The sequence below is a fragment of the Corapipo altera genome, unplaced genomic scaffold, assembly GCF_003945725.1.
Source record: "Corapipo altera isolate COAL_440 unplaced genomic scaffold, ASM394572v1 75, whole genome shotgun sequence".
Classification (NCBI taxonomy): Eukaryota; Metazoa; Chordata; class Aves; order Passeriformes; family Pipridae; genus Corapipo; species Corapipo altera.
The window spans coordinates 12,250,013-12,268,471 of NW_020884887.1; the positions used below are offsets into that span (position 1 = coordinate 12,250,013).

At 45.9% G+C, this 18,459-nt stretch overlaps 1 protein-coding gene and 1 long non-coding RNA gene across 4 annotated transcripts; one reads left to right on the forward strand and one right to left on the reverse strand.

Annotated features, from left to right (window-relative positions):
* Positions 1–1,043: 1,043 nt before the first annotated feature.
* MYOT (myotilin) lies at positions 1,044–13,611 on the reverse strand. 2 transcript variants are annotated; one of them, XM_027643672.1, is made up of 10 exons: positions 13,509–13,611; positions 11,125–11,727; positions 9,223–9,373; positions 6,741–6,842; positions 4,721–4,770; positions 3,978–4,110; positions 3,287–3,494; positions 2,635–2,800; positions 2,027–2,160; positions 1,044–1,637 (listed from the first exon to the last, which is right to left on the reverse strand). In XM_027643672.1, the coding sequence occupies exons 2-10, from the start codon at positions 11,559–11,561 to the stop codon at positions 1,465–1,467; spliced, it is 1,554 nt and encodes a 517-aa protein (XP_027499473.1). In that variant the 5' UTR covers positions 11,562–11,727; positions 13,509–13,611; the 3' UTR covers positions 1,044–1,464. The 2 variants fall into 2 exon arrangements, with proteins under 2 accessions (XP_027499473.1, XP_027499474.1); XM_027643673.1 differs by lacking the exon at positions 11,125–11,727 and having other exon boundaries at positions 13,509–13,566.
* Positions 13,023–18,314, forward strand: LOC113947274. Of its 2 annotated transcripts, XR_003527666.1 has the most exons (4): positions 13,058–13,134; positions 17,133–17,284; positions 17,638–17,918; positions 18,120–18,314. It is a non-coding gene; the product is annotated as an uncharacterized LOC113947274 (long non-coding RNA). The 2 variants fall into 2 exon arrangements; XR_003527665.1 differs by lacking the exon at positions 17,133–17,284 and having other exon boundaries at positions 13,023–13,134.
* Positions 18,315–18,459: the final 145 nt, after the last annotated feature.

Below are 18,459 nucleotides of genomic sequence, written 5' to 3' on the forward strand. Positions count from 1 at the left end.
ATTAGAGGATGACAACAACTTCCAGCCTTGCTTTGCCATCTCAGCTGTCACTCAGTTGTGCTGGGAAGGGCAGTCAGAGCCATCTCCACCCAAGTGACGCTTTTGGGCGGGTGACAAGTGGAGTAAGGAGTGAAGGTGCAGCTGACACACTCATGGCTGGTAAAGGGTTGAAGTCACCTCAGTTATTTATGACTTGTGTGTACAGAGAGAGGTCTGTCAGGAAAAGGATGTGAACCTTCCAACCTTCTAAAGGAGCCCATGGACAAACTGGGTACTGGTTTGCACCTGATCAGCTCCAATCTGCAAAAGGGCATCAGGGGAGTTGTCTTGGAGTGTTTCATCACTTGGGCAGCCCAGAGGAGAAGTGTGGTGGTAGAGCTGCAGGATTTTGCTGGCATTTTAATAGTCAGTTCAGATTTGGGGGTTTATTGAATGGTACAGCAGTGCAGGGCAAAGCTGAGGCCTCATTTTTTTCCACTGTGGAAGATGCCCATGCGGTTTGCTGATGAGCACGGTGCACCTCTATGAGGAGTTCAGGCTAGTTCAACCCTCTTACAGCAAGTACAGTTGAAAAATCTTCAGTTTTGGTTGGTTGGAGTTTGGAAAAATCAGGTTTCATGGTGTTTGGTATTGTTTTGAACAAGGAGGCTGTGAATAGCAGCACCCAAACCACTTGGATGATTCAAATCAACAGCTTGTTGAGTCTCAACAGTGAGACAAGTCACAACCACTCCTTGATTAAAGGAGGGAAGACATGGTATCCCTAATGATTTATATTATACAGGACAGCTTTTTGGTCAAGTGTGCAAGGAGAAGAAATATTGCTGTTGCCTTACTGACATGTTTAGTGTTAAGGGGTGTCAGCATTTAGTTTATACTAAACAGGTTACAGATGTCAGATGACAAATGACAGTGGGAGCAGACAGGGGAGGGGACCAGTGGAAGGCTTAGGAGAGTAAGAATCCATCTTTCCCAGGCTGCAGCTGATGCCAGACACCCAAAAGCTGCTTTTAACAGACCAAGGAAGAGTCACAGCTGATATTGGTTATTTAAAATTTTATTTGCCTCTAATTTATTCTCATAAAAACACTCTAGTCTATTTGGTTTTAGTATTCAGACAGTACAGACTTCTGATATTATCACGAGTGATATTAGAGAAGCAGTACAAACCAATCTACCTTAGCATGTAACCAAGCACAGGTGGAACTAAACCCACCCACACTTGCAAAAACTAATTAACCTGCTTTCTTAGGCTTTATAGTTCAAATGCAATACTCAGTTAATGGTTATAGTCACCAAACCATATAAATAAAATCTAACAGGGTAAAATGGGAACAGCTGAGTGTGCAAGAGTCAAAGTAAAAATATGTAGTTAGGTATTTTGCTAATTAGAGCAATCACCAATTAACTGCATCTATGTTGTAACTGTCTCTTATAGGTGTGAGTTTTCCTCTTCATTTCCAGTTAAAGTTCATCACTTTCATACAGTCCAGACTGCTCAGCCAAACGCTGAAACTCTCCTTCTGGTGAGAAAGCTTGTTTCACATCCAGTCCTCTTCCATTAAGTGCCAAATACTTGCTAAAAGTTGGTCGAACCCGTAACTGCTTTGGGGCTGGAAGTGGCTTATTTGCATGTGCTGAAATAGAATAAAAAAAGCCTCTTTCAGTGTCTTCCCAGACTGTAGCAAGACCCACAATAGAGCAACCCGATTGCTTTTAAATTGCAGCATAAACCAGCAAACCCCTGGGAAGAATTTAACACACAAGCCCATATCTCAGACAGCAGAGACTTAAATTCACCCTCCTTCCTGGTGCCAATCAAATTATAGTCTTCAAACAGGGTAAAGGACACAGCACAGCGTCCTGGTACTAAACAAAAGAGATTTTCACAGGATAGTTACTTTCTGTCCAGTTCAGTATCTTTGGAAAGCAATCCTCCCAGCGGTCTGAGCTTCTTGAGGTTAATCTTGACGGCCTGTTCTGAATACAGGTGCACTGTTTTGTGGCACTGTGACCTGGTACTTACTTGCAACCTCTAGCCTGGCGTGGCACGTGGCCACTCCTGCCCCGTTGACAGCAGACACAGTGTACCAGCCAGCGTCCTTCTTGTTTGCATTGTGAATCAGGAGGCAAATCCTCCCGGTGTTGTCATGGAGCAAGCTGAAAAAGGAAGGTGTTCGTCTGTCAGTGCTTTGAGGGGGAAGGAGGGGAGATGTTGAAATCAGAGTCAGTTTACACGCTGAGGAAGCCCCAGAACAATTCTTGCAGGGCACTGCAAACTGTGCAGACATGAACGCTGCGTTTGTGTTACGAGCCACCAGTGATTCACATCGTGACACAACTCGGGTGTCGTGTAGCCCCACAGCCTCAGAGCACGAGGAAACACTCCATGTTTCAGTCCTAAAGCTGTGCTTCTCCACAGGCCTTGCTAGAGGGGCATCTGGGCACTTCTGTGCCCCCCAAACAAGGCTCTCAGGGTTGTTCCTGTCTGACACAGTGGGCTGTGCCCCTGGTGCCATGCACATGAGGGGCAGGCCCAGCTTTTCAGCCTGCTGCTTTTAGAAACCAGCCCATTTTAAATTTGAATTAACAGCTACTGGTTATTGTTTTCTAACACACTCATCAGCAGGGTACCTTATTCGGTCTGTGTTATATTGTACCATTTCGTTGTTTCTTTTCCAGTAAATCCGAGGGGTTGGGATGGCAGAGATCTGGCATTCCAGCCTGGCTGTGTCTCCTTCGAAAACTTTTTTGCTCTGTGGCTTGAAGATGAAAGTTGGAGGCATGTGATGTTCTTTTGCTAAATTAAAGAGGAAAGATAAGGAGGAGTTACTGGAAGTGTGGAATGCTCGTATCACACTCGGGCTTTAAGGTTTCAGAATGCTAAATTCAGGAGGACATGTGTTCCTTACTGCATCTCCTCAGCCTGCAGGCAATTCCCAGGAGCATAAGGGTGTAGTAAACACAATCCACTTTAGAAGGAGAGTCAATTAATATGTGCTATCAACCCTCGGAGATTAATGACATTAATTAAATTAACTTCTGGACATCCCACTATATCTAAATATCCTGTTTATATAAGTGCTTTGAAGAAATGTGGCATCTCAGATATATTTATTAAAATAGCCTTACAAAAGATAAGGTGTTTGTTATTGTTTGAGCCTGAATATCTGGAGGGCTCCCTCTGCTTCTTAATTGTTTAATGTCCCAAATGCAGAGAGGAAAGCATTAGATCACTGAGACTTTCCATGTGTCACCAGGTAATTATCAGTGCTCTCAGTCTTACCAATTACTTCCACTTTCACTGTGAAAGATGCTTCTCCTGCACGGTTCACAGCCACACATTCGTATGCCCCTGCATCAGATGATTTGACTGCTTCAAAAATGAACGAGTGGAATCCCTTTTCTGACACTATCATTTTATGGAACTGATCCTGATGAACCATCCTTCCATTCTGGTACCACATCACATCTGGAGTGGGCAGCCCACTCACCTGTGAGGGAGAGGAAAGCAGTGAAGAGTTGAACAGCTTTAAGATAATAAAAACCTTGGCTGTTCCAGCAAGGGCTCAGTTGCTTCAGGGAAGACTCATTAAAGGTAGGCTGGTCCTAGACAGACTTCACTGGATGTGTGTCCAGGATGTGTCCACTGAAGCAGTGGAATACCAGTGCAAAGCATAAGGTTCCTTGCCAAAACGCCTATTTTCCAGCAGAGCATTAATATTCATTCCTCCCAGCGAGGTCTGTTCTGGTCCACATTTACCACTGTTTAGCTTTCACCATATTCTTATACAGCTAATTCCATTTACATTTTCCAAGGGAAAATGCTGAAACATGTGGCCATCTCCTATTTCTTGGTTTTACATCAGCCAGGGAGACCCTGCACCACCTGCCAATAGTGCTCTGGGCTCAGAGACCTCTCTCCACACCCCAAACCCCAAGAGGGAATAGAATGGGAAGGGAGAAGTTGGTGTTACTTTGAAGTCGAGCCTGCAGAACCGCCCCTCCTCAATAACCACGTCCTCAGGCACTTGTGTGAAACGGGGCTGGAAAAACTTCTCCTGGATTGAGTCATGTCCACGTTCATCTCCTCTTGAGGATGGTCTGCTCCTAAAAAGGGGACAGAAACAGGTAATTGTGTAAAAGTTACCATAGCACAAATGACACTGAAGCTCTGATTGCAGCTAGAGTCCCTCAACACATTTAGGAATCCAACACAACACATTTAGGAATCCAACACAACACATTTAGGAATCCAAAACTACAGTTCTGGTTGGTTTTTCAGCTGCAAGGTGTGGCTTTTGAGCAACCACTTCTCTTGCTCAAGTTGTTCAATTCAACACAGATGCAGAACCTTCATCTTTGGCCTAATATCCAAGAGAATATACAAGAATCATGGAGGCTGTGTTCTGTCATGCTGTGTTTCAACATTTGCATTCTCAACCCTTGCTTTGAGTACAAGTTAATCCTGTAGAATACAAAGAGTATTTTCCCAAGGTGCATGGATTTTTTAAACCTCCAGTGCTATGCTTAGAATTCACTGGATTAAGATCAGAGGCATCATCAACCACCCACAAACAGCAGCATTTTAGTTGAAAGGAAGTGAGAAAGTTTGGTAATTACTACTTTAGAAAAAGGGCTAAGTAGTGAAGTTAAACTAACACTGCCTAGAAACATCTGAAATAAAGTCTTGAAGAATAGCATAAAGTTCATGCTTTACCTTACATGTGTTGTAGGAACCTGCAGCCTGACGTTTTCTGCATTCTGGTGCTTGGAAAGAGAAAGAGGAGTGGTGAGTTCAAAGATTTATCTATAAACTGAACAAGAAGCCATTTTAAGTTTTTATACTGACTGCTGCTTAAAAGCAAACTGACTATTCTTCAGAAGTCACTGGGACAAGAGGTGAAGGAAGTGGCATCAGGACCTGACACACTCTGTGTTCACTGTAGGCTTTGCCACGACAGTGACAAGTGCCATGAATAGAAGGACAGAACTTCTCATCACTGCACAGGTGAGAGGTGCAGTCTGGTTTGGCACACGAGGCTCTGGGCCAGCCAATAATCCTTGTTAGAGGGGAGCAGTACTACTGGTAGTGTCTAAAATGAGAGCTAAGTACAGAGTGTCCTTCCCCATAGCAGGAATAGAAGTGGAGTCGCTGGCAGGAGCGTTGTATTGTGCCCACTTAAATATGGTACCAACAGCCATGGACACTTGCTGAGCTGGAAAATACTTTTCTTTCTAGATCACAGCACCAACTAAGCTCGCTGACAACTCCACAATCACATGACTAAATCTGCCAAAGTACCCAGGATTGATTCCTGTTAGGAGTCTGGATGTTTGGAAAATGCAGCAGAGTTTGCTGCCAGCGACTCATTTTAGCAATGGAGTCAGAGAGAGCAAACACTGCATGGAAATTTCTGGAGTGTTTGCATTGAGCCATTCCAATGCTTGGTTCTGTGCTCTGCAGCCCAGTCCTGAGGAACATTTAAGCCTGGGTTTAAAGTTCAAGCACAAAGCAGCCTTCAGTTCAGGGGAAGTGTTACATGGACGAGGGTTTTGCTGGACTGAGTTCAGTGTTGAGTCCAAAGGCAGTTGCCTGGATCTGCTCACTTACTCTGTACAGTTACTACTTGTCTTGTGAAATGATGCTGTAGTGATGAAGTTGCTGATGATTCTAATGATCTGTTACATTGACTGTGTAGTTAAGTTCCTGAGGAATCAGCAGGCTCAATGAATCAATTTAAAAATAAGACTGAACAGTGGGAATAAGATATCCCAAACATGAGCCAATCTCTGCTTCCAATATTCTTTTTTAAAGCAGCATTTCACCCATGCCGAAAAGTTGTCAGTCATCCTGAATGCTTCCTTGTTCTCTGCAAAGTAGAAGGCTTCCCTTGCTGTCTGACATTCATAATTTTCCCTTCTTGCCTGCTGTTGCCAGGTGATTGTTGGGGAGAAATAGCTCAAACTGTGTATTCCTCCCTTGCTGTGATCTTAAGTGTCTCTTACATGGAGGAGTTTTGCTAACTGCACTTTGGCAGGTGTTTGCCTGCTCCTGGCTCTTTGCTGCAGCAGCAGGAGGGACGTTTTCTTTGGCTGCACAGGTACCCAGTGCCATACCATGGACATTTCCACTAACTTTGAGCACAGAAATGCCAAAGGGAGCTTCTAACTGGCCTGAATAACCAGCAAAGTCTCCAACTGAAACTCTTTTGAAAATGCCATTAGTAATAGATTCTTGTCTATCAGCATGTGGGCTGCTAAAATAACTGCTTTGCTTTCTCTTAATGACTGCAGACCCCCCCGAAGGGCTAAAGCCCATCTGATCCCACCCCAAGACCCTGACCTCTTGTAGCCAATGCCACTTATCTGACATTGTCAGTGACAGGTGTAATGTTGCTGTCCTGGCCAAGCCTGCACTGGGTACCTGGATCCCTCCCCGTGCTGCTCCCTGCCTGTCACAGCCAGGGTGTCCCAGGCTGTGCAGCAGCTGTTGTAATTCCTCCCTGGAGAGGTCATTCTTACAGATCAGGCCCAGCAAGGGAATGGTGCTTAAATTCCCCCCCCTCTGCTACCACCCCCCAGAGCCCCAAATCTGTCCTGTACAGAGCTCTGCCAGGGAGAGCTGCTCCCTCCCCGCACTGCTACCAAACGACCCCCATCTCTGCCCCATTCAGGTAGGAGCAGGTCACAGCACAATCACCAGGAAATCCTCGTTCTAGAGACAGGTCCTCATTTACCTGTGCATTCTGCATGTTGTCCTCACTCTGTGTTTCCAGCACAGAGGCAGCATTCACTGGTCCGAGCAGCCTGCGAGCCATTCTCTCTTCATAAGTTAATCTCTAAAGCAGAGTGGAGATGAATTCTAGTCAGAAGTCCATTTACTATTTCAGATCAGCTTGTAAGGGCACATTAATATGCCACAAATTCAGGGTGCTGTCAATGAAAGCAGCAGCTGAACAGAAGCCCCACGTCTGGCCCAGAGGGTTTGTGGTCTGTGATGCCCACTGAAGTCAGCTCAATATATACAGCACTGAAATGCAGAAAAGATTAAACTGCCTGTTCATCAAAGCCTCTCTAATGCCATCTGTGGCCTTCCACTCCTCCTCTTTCTCTGCTGGGATTATTTATGGGTAACTGATGGCATCATCCTCAGAAGCCAGACTAAGTCCCAGGGTACCTCTCTGTTAGCACTGGGAAAACTTCCCAAGTCATTCAGCTGTGGAGCTACAGGCATGATGGATGCTGGCATCCCCTGCTCCCAAAAAAGCAAGAGCCACACTAGAAGCAGACACAGCCAGAGGGGAGCAGCACTACCCCTGAAAGCACGAGGGAACTTTATGCCAGTGCAGCATCCACTGGTTGAAATGCTCTGTGCTGAGTGTAGGGGAGGCAAGGACACATCTCAGGCACGAAACAGAAAGTTCCTGCAAAGTAGATGTGGTACACAGTGATAAAAACGAGCAGAGTTAAATTCAAGCTCTGTCAGTTGGGTTACTTTAGAAGAGTTTGTTACTCCCCTGAGCACCAGAACACCTGACACTTTGCTGCCCACAAAGTTTAACCTGAGTTTGGATTTTGTGACGTGCGGACGAGCTTGGGCTGAATTTCTGCTGTGAACAAGACGTGTGTGTGTGTCTGTCTCTCTGCTGGGTAGGTAAAGGCTGGGGAGGCTTGTGGGACTTTTCTTTAGAAGAGAGCACGAGACCTTTAGCCAAACCTGTGAGGGCTTAATAACCGTGAGTCCTTACGTCTGTATTGAGTGTGGCTGAGATTGGCCAGTGGGGTCAGATGCTGCTGGAGGACAAGGGGAGGAGGACACAGAGTGGTGATTGCATAAGCCTTATTTTTAGCCTGGCTTCCTATGGGAAGAAAAGCTGACTTGCTACAACAAGCCTTCTCCCAGCAGATAGGACATTCCTGTTAGGGACACATTAAGTCAGATTTGACCTATTTGTTTTCCCCTTCAGTATTTAAAATTACACACAAATGTGTTCTCACTGATGATAATGAAGAAACTCTTTTCTGCTGCAGGGGAAAGAAGATGGAGCCTATAAACACTGGGCTTTTACCAGTCTGCCTCCAGCTGCAGGAAGGTTCCCACATTACAGACCTGCCCACTCTAGCTTGCTGCAATGGGCTTCCCTAGTGGTAAGCAAATTTTTCTCCCAGATTCAGTTTCCTTGGTAAAGAGGATTGCATTTTGTCCCTCTGCAGAATAAATAATTAAGTACTGAGACTGAGGCCTTCTTATAGGGGACAGACTTTATGATAAAAGCTCATGTAATTTCTTTCATTTGTTGCTGTTCATATGAAAAGAAATCAAAGAAGTTTACCATATGTGGTGGTAGTCTCTAGAATGAGCTTTCAAATATTCCAGTATTTCACCAAGTTCTAATGATTTTGAGTGGTTTGTTAACCCCAGTGTTGAAAGCCAGGGTGTAATCATATCTGCAGAACTGAGGGATTCTCCTTGGGTTTCTAGTTGTGTATGGATATGATGTTCAGCAGGATCCCCAACAGAGAGTTCAAATTTGTGCCATAGCTCTAAACACACACCTTTCTGTTGAGCCTGGACTTAATTTGATTGCAGGATAAGAGGGAAAGGCAATAGCAGCTCAAAGCCACATTGCTGTATCAAATGGCTTTCAGAAGTCAACACATCCCTTAGTGAAGTCAGGGGAGATGCAGGCATTCAGCTGCCACAGTAAATGCCCACAGACACACTCACAGCAATCACCTCTCTTGCCAGACATTCAGGCTTCCATCATGCACTGCCCATGTGCTGCTCCTCTACTGGGAAGGGCCTTCTCAGTCCTGAGCTCATCCTGGCCCACCAGAACAGTTATTTGCATTCTAATACCAAAAATAACTGTGGAAAGGTGCTGGGAATGAAGAGGTTAGATATAAGTCTTTCTAAACCACACTTTTTTCACCACCTCTGACCCATGATTAGAAATGAAGTTACTGTTGGAAGAGATGTTTTTTTAACATTTCTGATGGAAATCACACTGAAAGAATATTCTGTTTGCAAATGGCTCAAAGAACTCTCGTGGGATCTGCTGAGGTTCTGAGCAGAGGTGTTTGGGCAGTGTTGCTCCTGCGTTTCCTTTTGCTTTTAGCTCAGTTTGGAGGCTCCAGCCTCTGGGGTACTAGAACTCATCTCTGCTTGCACTGCTGAGGGTCCCTCAAATGTCTCTTTAACCAGCAGGTTTCCCTTACCTGGTTGCCATTCTGGAGAAGGTTGTCTTTGCATCGGAGTTTCTTTTCCAAGTCCTGAATGAGGGCCTCTTTTGTTCCTCTAATTTCTTGGTCTGATGTCTTCTGCATAGAGTTGATGCTGGCTTGTTTGTTATACATTGGCTGGGAGTAACTGCTCGTGCAGGAAGAGAAAACAAAGTTACTCCCGTGGGCCTGCTGGGCTGTTTGCTGCAGCTTCACTGAATGCACACAAAAATGTCAACCTGCCTCTTAAAAACTGTGGTTCAAATGAACCCATAAAGCATCTGGGAGATGAATGGGCCAGGCTGGGTATCAAAAACTTAAGGGGAAGCATCATGGCATAGCCAAATCATTGAGTGTCCTCCCACAACACTCATTGTTCAGCATCCCTGTGTTGTGCAGTGGCCCCTCCTGTAATCCACAGCCAACAGACAGGATCATCTCCTGGAGTTTGATAGTACACTTGATTCTGAAAGATTCTGGGAAAAGAGGAGCATCCATCAGAAGGGGCTGCAAAGGTCTGCTGGAGGTCACAGCACTCTGTGCTGACAGGATCTATAACCCTGTTTGTGATGGGCAGCCCTCGTGTGCTGCACTTGGGTTCAGAAATTGTTTCTACTGAAAATCCTCTTCCCCCTGTCACTTGGGATTTCTGCTCATTAGAGCAGGGTAGAAGGGTTATAATTCTGAAATACTCCCAGCACGGCTCAGACTTAATAACTTGCTTAAGTTATAACTTAAAAACTTTAATAATTTGCCCAACAGATTAATATGTCTCATGTCCCTGTTTGCCCATTAGTAGCGTGATTGGGAAAATAATTCCTCAACTCTCCGGGCGTTGCATTTAAGAGCAGCTTATCTGAAAAGCATAGTGAGGCACCCACACCCTTTGCTATGGAAACAAACAACCCCACACTATGCACACAAACTCCAGCAGTCACTCCACATGTGTTTCTAATGCCCCACACTCTTGCAGGAGTTTAGCAAACAGTCCTGAGAGCCCCAGCTCACCTGGTCTGTCTTACCTTCCCTCTTCCCACAGTGCTGTGATTCAGAAAACCCCCAGAAACATTCAGGTTACCTGAATGCAAACTGACACTTAAACCTTGATTTATATCCAGGCCAGCAGGACCCCTGCCCCTATCACCTTTCTAATATTTCCAGTTGAGTGTTTGTGCATATTCTGCCCTGACTTTCCCCAGGACCTCCAGCTAATATTGGCAGGAATACAAGTTGGTGAGAAGGCAAGGCCCAGCTCCCTTTGAGATCTCACTGACCTTGGGAGATATTTGGATTGCAGCCCAAAGGCAAAATGATATAATACATATTCAGGAAAGAATTTAGTCTTTGGTCTAAAGGGGTAATATTTTCAAGTGGCTGCCTTTCTGTTTGCACACATGATTAATGGAAAGGGTATTGTAGGTGAGTGTAGGTGATGTGGAACCTGAAAACACTGCTGAGAGGTACTAGACAATTCTCCAAGTTGTTTATATGAGGGAAGTACTACTGCCTTCCCCCACCTCCCCATTCATAAGCCATACTCGTTGAGGAAATTAATTTGAGATGGGTGTCAATCCTCTGCTCTGAATAACTCTAATTAAGAGATTTCTTTCAAATCAAACTAAACTACTCAAACTGACTCCAGAAAACCCACACAGCTGTGCAGTTTAATTCCTGATGGACACCCATCCCTCCCACACAGTCACCAGGGGCAAAGCTCTCAGCCTCCTAACCCGACTCCTGCAGAGTCCTGCCCTGAACACGGGCAGTCAGTGGGAGCTGTGCCATTGGCTTTGGCCCCAGCTGGTGTTTCGTGGGGTGGTTGGATTTGGGATGGTCAGTGCAGGGGAGAGGCCAGGCCGGAGGGAAGCAGGGGGAGGTTAGAAGGCTGTGTATACTTACTGAGGTTCCATGGGAGAAGGAGTTTGGCTGTTATAGTCGGGCTGCGAGGGGAGCACTGAGCACAGGAATGCTGCGGGGGATTGGTTAGGCATGGGTATAAGCCTCTGCCCAGATGATGAGCTAGCAGGAGACTGTGCAGATGCAGGAGTGATGGGATATGTGGATTCCTTGGGGGCACTACAGGAAGGCGAGGAGAGCGTGATTGAAGAGCTCAGCGATGACGAGGAGGAGAATTTCTGCCCGCTCGGGTTGCGAGGCTGAATGAGGATGGAGGACTGTTTGATCTCTCTGCTCGACTCCGCGGAGGCTGCGGGTCCCGGAGGCTGCTGCTGCCCTTGACACACATTCTTAGACTGGATAAAGTGTTTTGGACGTTCGTAGTTAAACATGGTTGGTTGGCACATGGAGGAAACGGATGGGAGGTTGGGGACACTCATAGGAGAGGTTTCGCGGCTGTCCTGGGTTTTTGTAGGTGATAACTGGCTTTGGATGGGTGGCTGGTAAAAACTAGGTGGTAGGCCACAAAAGTTTTCTTGGCTGGGCTCCTGGATAGAATGGAACCCTTGCCTTGCAGAATAGAGGCTTTCCTGGTGTGGATTTTCCCTTAAGGAAGACAATACAGATAAAATAAATTGTACATCACAAGCTGAATCACAAAAATGCTGTGTCGTGAGCAGTCATTAGCAATCCAAAGAATAGGAGGTTCAGGCAACTGACAATTAAAGCTTGAGCTTAGAATAAAGATATTTAGGATTTGTTAGAACTATTCCTGAACTGTCTGAACATTTTGGATTACAATAACAAGCCATGCAGTCTGTCTGACTCAGGCACAGTGTTCACTGTGGCTCTTATATGCCAGAGCCCAGTAAACTTTGAATAAATAGCACTTGTTTTATCAAGACCCCTTGCCACCTGCATAAGTCTGCAGATAGCTGTGGACACTACTGCTAAGCAAGGTAATTTGCCACATATCATTTGAGCTAAAGATCCCTGGATCCTTCTACTTCATGCCCTGTCAAAATACTAAATGTACTATTCCTCAGAGAATTGGCTATTTGTGCTGAGAAATTCCTTATACCATAGGGAAGCATGAAACAGATTCCACTTGCTTTTAATCCTAAAACTAAACCTTTGAAACCGAGTGTCCTGATTTCTTCTTTAATGGGTTTTGAATTCAGAGCTTTTCATATCCAACTGAGATTTGGGATTGGAAATGCCAAGGACTGTGCTTTTCCATTTGAAGTGATTTCCCAAGACTTGCTGTTCAGCCTACTACTGTCATTCTGACAATTAGCTGCAGGATAAGGGGTGCATTTATTTTGCAGGTGCTTGATATCTAAACCTGGGCTTTCCATCAACTAAACACCCAGGAAAGTTTCATTAGACTGAGCTGAGCAAGCTTGTTAAAATGAACAAACGATTTCAGCTGCAGGTTAAAAAAAAAATAATCCCCCAAAATAAACATAAAGCTACTAATAAAAAAAAGGAGAATATAAATCCACCCAGTTACATGTGCTGGAAAAAATTGTAATCTTGCCCCACCGAGATCAGCTGTTTTTGCTGCTATATATACCCAGTATATTGTATTCCTCTCCTTGGAGAGCCCAAAGAAGGGCTCCAGGAGGTCATAAATCCCCATGGGGGGACATAACTGAAGACATCACTTTCATTTCAAAAATTCAAGGCTTTCATTTCCTAAAGGTGATCATCAATATTAGTTGTACATTAACTGTATGTAAACAGAGGCTTTATAGTAAAAATTCCCTAACTTTCCCCTTGTCATGCTCTTGGAATTTGAAGCTGGCTCAAATTTTTGGAGCATGTCCACACTATGTTCTCATTCACCGATGCAGAAAACTTGTTGAGTCTTATCCCATTTTTTATATGGCTACCTGTGTACAGAATTTTACTCTCCTTTTACCCCCAGGCTGCGCACAAAAACCAGCGTTTACTTTGTTTTCTAGAGCGCAGCAAGCTCCGACGCACAAGCGTCACTTCTCACAGCGAGGGGTAAGTTACCGTTTTCCTCAAATCATTCCACCTTGATTCGGGAGGAAAAAAAAAAAAAAAACCCAAAGGGTTTTTTCCCTTTACGAGATGTCAGAAAAAAAAAAAAAGGGGCAGCTTTCGAAAAAAAAAAAAAAAGGCAGACAAAAAAAAAACCAAAACCAAACAAAAAACCAAAAAAACAAAGGGTTTTTTTCCCTCTGTTTCCACTGTTCCTCTGTTACCTTTGACAGCACCTCACCTTAAAGGCACCTTTCCACCTCAGCATTCCCGGTGCGCTGCGGTCCCTCATGCCACCTCCCTGAACCATCCTCGAAGCAAAAAGTGACGTGGAAAAAAAAACCCCAAAAAACCAAAAACCCAAACAAGCACCTTACCTACAGCCTAGGAGTTGTCACCTGGGCTTTAAGCGGTATTTGGGGCAGGGCCGGTCATTCCCCGGGCCGGGCTGTCATAGCCGCCCTCTGCTCGGCGTTACGGGGAGGATTTAATGTGCTGCCAGCGGTGACACCGCGGGACCCGAGTGTCCCCGGCCCCCGCCGCTGTCACAATAAGAGTCTCCACTGCCCGGACACTCGTCCCAGGGCCGGAGCCGGGGATTTTGGGCAGGTGCCCGCGGGCAGCGAATCCCCCGCCGGGGGCAGCGGTGGAACCGCCCGGCGCTCGCAGGGGCTGGTCCGGGCGCTGCTGGAAGGGGCGGCCGGACCCCGCTCCTGCCCCCGGTCTGGCCCCGCTCCCGGACCCCGCTGCGGGTCTGGGGACTCCCCCTGGAGCTCTGGGGGTGGCGGGGGGCAGGAGCCGCCGGCCCCGGCTCTCCCCGTCCCGTCCCATCCCGCCCCGAGGGGACGCGGCCGCCGCTCCCGGGAGCGCCCCTCGCTCCGCAGGAGAAGGGAGAGAACTGAAGGCGACAGCTTTTGAACAGAAAAGCAGCTTTTCTGCCCGTAGCACCGCCAGGGAGCAGCGAGGAAGGACTGCTGCAGTATGTCTGAATGTCCCTCAGTCCCACTCCGTTATCCCAATGAAATCGTCGCCCAGAGAAGCTGTGGCTGCCCCATCCCTGGAAATGTTCAAGGCGAGGTTGAACGGGGCCCTGAGCAACGTGGTCTAGTGCAAAGTGTCCCTGCCCGTGGCAGAGGATTTGGAACTGGGTGATCTCTAAGGTGCCTTCCAACCAAAACCACTTTCTGATTCTAAATTCCTTGTTTAATTAATTTACTAATTGCCTGTGTAGTGATAACACCCTGGTTCTGCTTTCAAGGCTGTGCACTTAAAGGCAATAAGTACTCCAGAGACAGGTTTAAACGTGGTTTAAGCATCTCCGGCCCCAGGGTAACCCCCACCCCGCTCCAGTGCAGAGCTGTCAGGAGCAGTGGCACTGTTCATGGATGTGTCTGAACAGTCACAAACTGAATAGCAACACTAGACTTACAGAAATAATATACGATAAAAATATGTTAAATATTTATAGTTTTATGTTCATTATTTATAGTTCATTATTGCAGCTGTTTACATGGACTAAAAAAATGCAGCTATAATGTTTTCACCAGGACAGCAACAGATCCTGCTGGCAGATTAGGTGATTCGTATCCCTTTAATCAACAGTTCAATGCCTAATTGCATCTTAAATTAACATTATAGTGTTTTAAGTATCTTAATTATACTCTGGCAACTCTTGCCTATTGTTTAAAAGCACCCCAAGCCTGAAAGTACTACAGTTGGGCTGAGTGTGGGCCCTCAGCCTCCTCCTCTCTCCCTTCACTGTGCCCTTGAGTCTGTCAGCACAGCGATCTTCAAGAGGTTAATCCACATTTAGTGTTTGTATTTAAACAGCGGCCCAGCGTTTGTGAACTAAAACTTACATAGCAGGTGTTAATTGAGTGCAAATTTATTTAAATTCCTCCTCGTGGAAGTGATTAAGGGAGGGAGTGTGTCCCTAGTTGTTGGAGAAGTTATTTGCTTTTGAGGTAAAAAAAAAAAAAAATTATAAATCGGTAGTTTGCACAGAGTGAGTACTCAAAAAAAAAAAAAAGGTACCCGTGGGATGATCATTTGCCCTGCGGGAAGCTGTGAACATGGTAAAGGTCAGGCTGTGTGCTCAGACAGGCTCCCTGACTCCCCACCGACTTCAATGAGGGTGCAGTGTGCTTAGTTCAGAACTAAAGGTGGCTGCAAGGCACCAATTTAAGGACAGCTTTACACACTTAAAAGACTGGACACAAGGGGGACGACTTGTGTGAAAGAGAAGGAGCAGAAAAACGTGAGATCCAGAAGGTAGGGGAGAAAAAGAAAGAAAGAAAGAAAGAACTGGAAGCTGAACTGATAAAAGCAGAGGAATAAATCTCATTGCCTGTGCCAAGTAACTTAATAGTGCTGTGCCCAGCACTGCGAGGTGTTAGAAACCAGCTTTTCTGTCCTGCTTCAGTTTACTTTCTAAGAATGGTGACTTGCTGTGACTGATCAGGTTCTCCTTAGTTGCTTGAGTCATGCAGGAAAAAATGTCTAGAAGGAGAGCTAGGAATATTTTGCTTATTTATTAAGGACACTTAAAAGCTACTTAAAAGGCCTGCCAGTATAGTTAGTGCCTGAAGCCTTTTCTTTTGCTTAGATTAAGTTCCTTTAATGAAGTTAATAATCAGCATAGATTTTGTTCTGCTTCTTTAAGGCTGTTGAGGAGGACACACTCTAATCTGCAGGTATAAAGGGCTCAGAAAGGAGCAGTGAGAGTCTTCTTGAATTGCATTTTCTGGGTTCTGTGGAGTGGCTGTTACTAAGCAATAACTGGGAGAAGTAAGAGTACAAGGGTTTAGTTCATTTTATAGTTATTCCCAGTAATGGGTTTGTTCTGTCATCACTGTTGGTATTTGCCTTTGGTAATACAGTTGCAACCACATATGCTACATGAGAGAGTTATATGCTAAATCTGACTAAAAAGACTTATTTTACAGCCAGTCATTAGCCATGATTGCTGAGTTTGAAGTAACAGCAACAATTACAATGCTGTGTCCCATTCATAATGATGTTTCAAAGCATGTGGCAGTAAGTCTGTGGGCTTTAAAGATATTTAAAAGCTCATAGATGGGTATATTTTAGTAGGTATATGGGTATATTGAGATGTGTCCAAAGTCTGGTTCAGCACTGCTGTCAGTAAAAAGCAATCTGCAGCTCTGTATACTAGTTAATGTTTTATATTTTAAAAAGCTATTACATAGCTGATTTTGATGGCATGTTATATCCCTTCATGTAGTGGGGTCTGCTTAGTGTCCCAGCTGATTTCCCTGGAGCAAGCCTGGATTTCATGGAAGCCAAACTGAGAGCCTCCTCTTAGTGATCTGCAAGTTATTGAAGCAAACCCAGTTTTACTCAGTGGTTCAGTGAAATAATTCCTGTGCATGGATACATCCATATTGAAGAGTGATGTCTCCTCTAGTGAAATTTGGAGGGAGGGTGTTCAGAATTGTTAAAATAACCGGTTTAGTTAAAATGGCTGAGCACACCCAAAAATAATCTGTACCTCAGGGAATGCTCTGTCACGGACAGCCGTTTACACAGGCTGTAACAGGATCACTGCAGTTCCAGGCTGGAATTCAGCTGGGAGAGGAGCCACACGTCTGCCTCGGAGCTCCCACTGCCACAAACAGGGCTGAGGAAACTCCTCTGCAGGGCTTGGATGTCTGTTCTGAACTGTCACCCTTTGAGGTCACCTTTCTGCCCCTAAACCCCTGAGAAACCCTACAGAAATGGGGATGGAATTGCCAATATGTGTGTTCTAACTTGTTTTGCTTCTCTGGAAAAATCAGACGCGATAACTGATAATGCAGTAAGTGCACAGTGACTTGAGAGCTGCATTTGGGATGGAAATTGGATTGAGACTTGTTATAAGATGCAACACTTCATTACTGTGGGGAAATCTCCATCTCCTGAGTGGGGAGTGTCCTTGCCATGCCATGGGACAGTTTTCACTTCATCCAGTGGGTCACTGGTTCAGTACTTCCCCTGCACAGGTGCTTTGCAGGTACCATCTGCACTATGCTGCCAGCACCTTGAGTTTTACTGCTGTCTTTCAGAATAAGAAACAGAAACATGAGGTGATGCCACTTGGCCAAGGCTACAGAGGAAGGAGGTGGCAACAGAATTGTACCCTGACATTTCCCAGGTGTTGTGATCTTTGTCTCGTGCTCTGCTGTGGAGCCAAAGGTCTTCTACAGGCTATGATTTGGGGCGGTGCCTTTAAATTACTTACAGATAGGCTGTTCTGACAGTGCCATCAGGCACTTACCTGAACCTTTGGGTTAATGACACATTGTCAAATTGAGCCTGTGTAGCTGGGCTGGTGTTACACATTGCCATTGTCACACAGGCAAACAGCTCAAGTGACTGCATGGGCCTGTTCCCCCATCAGGGTAAGGGACACTGGAGCTTTGCAGCTGAATCACTGGAGCATTCATCCCCTAAGTGTTGTAAAAAGCTAACCCAGGGATGTGATTTTTTTTCTTTGTCTTACCTCAGAGGTGAAGCCCGAGGTGAGTTTTCATAAGCTCCGTGAAAGTCTTCAGCTTGGCCCTTGGAGTTCATCTGACCAAAGCTGGTGGCTGCTGCTCGACTGCCCAGCCCTGGGGTCTCTGGGCTGTAGGATGGGAGGCCAGATGCCCCTCGGTCCTTGGCTCCTGCCTGGCTGTTCCTGGGGAAGGTGGGTTTCTTCATGGTGACCTGCACAGCTGGCCTGTGGGCAGCACCTGAAAAGCTCTCCAGCTCTTTTGCTCCTGGAAGCAGAATTGTCCCCAAGTCAGGTAGGAAGCGGTGGTGGTTCACCAACACAACACCTGCAATAACAGGGGGGCAGGAGGCTGGAATGTCTGAGCAGGTGGATGAGAGCTCAGCCTGCCTGGGCTCTGCAGAGACCAAAACCTGCCCAACTGCATTAGCCAACCCTCCCTTCTCACCAGGGCTGCTGAGCTTGGGATGCATGAAAGGTGCTATTCTGTTTGCAGGTGGCCTTCAGCACAAGCCAAGCAGGTCAGGTGTTACAATAAACAAGGTACAGACACAGCCCATGTGTTGGACCACGCTGGAATCCCTGAAGGGATGAAGCTCAGGGATGAGACTCCTCTGTGAGAGGGAACATCATCTCCACATTGACCCAGGTAGAAGAGGGATCAAAAGCAGAAACACAGAACAACTAGCATCCAACTAGCATCCAAATGCATCCAAGAAGATTGCATTTCTGGGGTGTTTCTCTTCTCTTGAGCCTACAAAATTGTTTGAGTCTGGCTTCTGCTTGGCAAATATCTGTGGTTCTGCCTGGTGTTGAGCTGCAGCAAATTCTTTTGT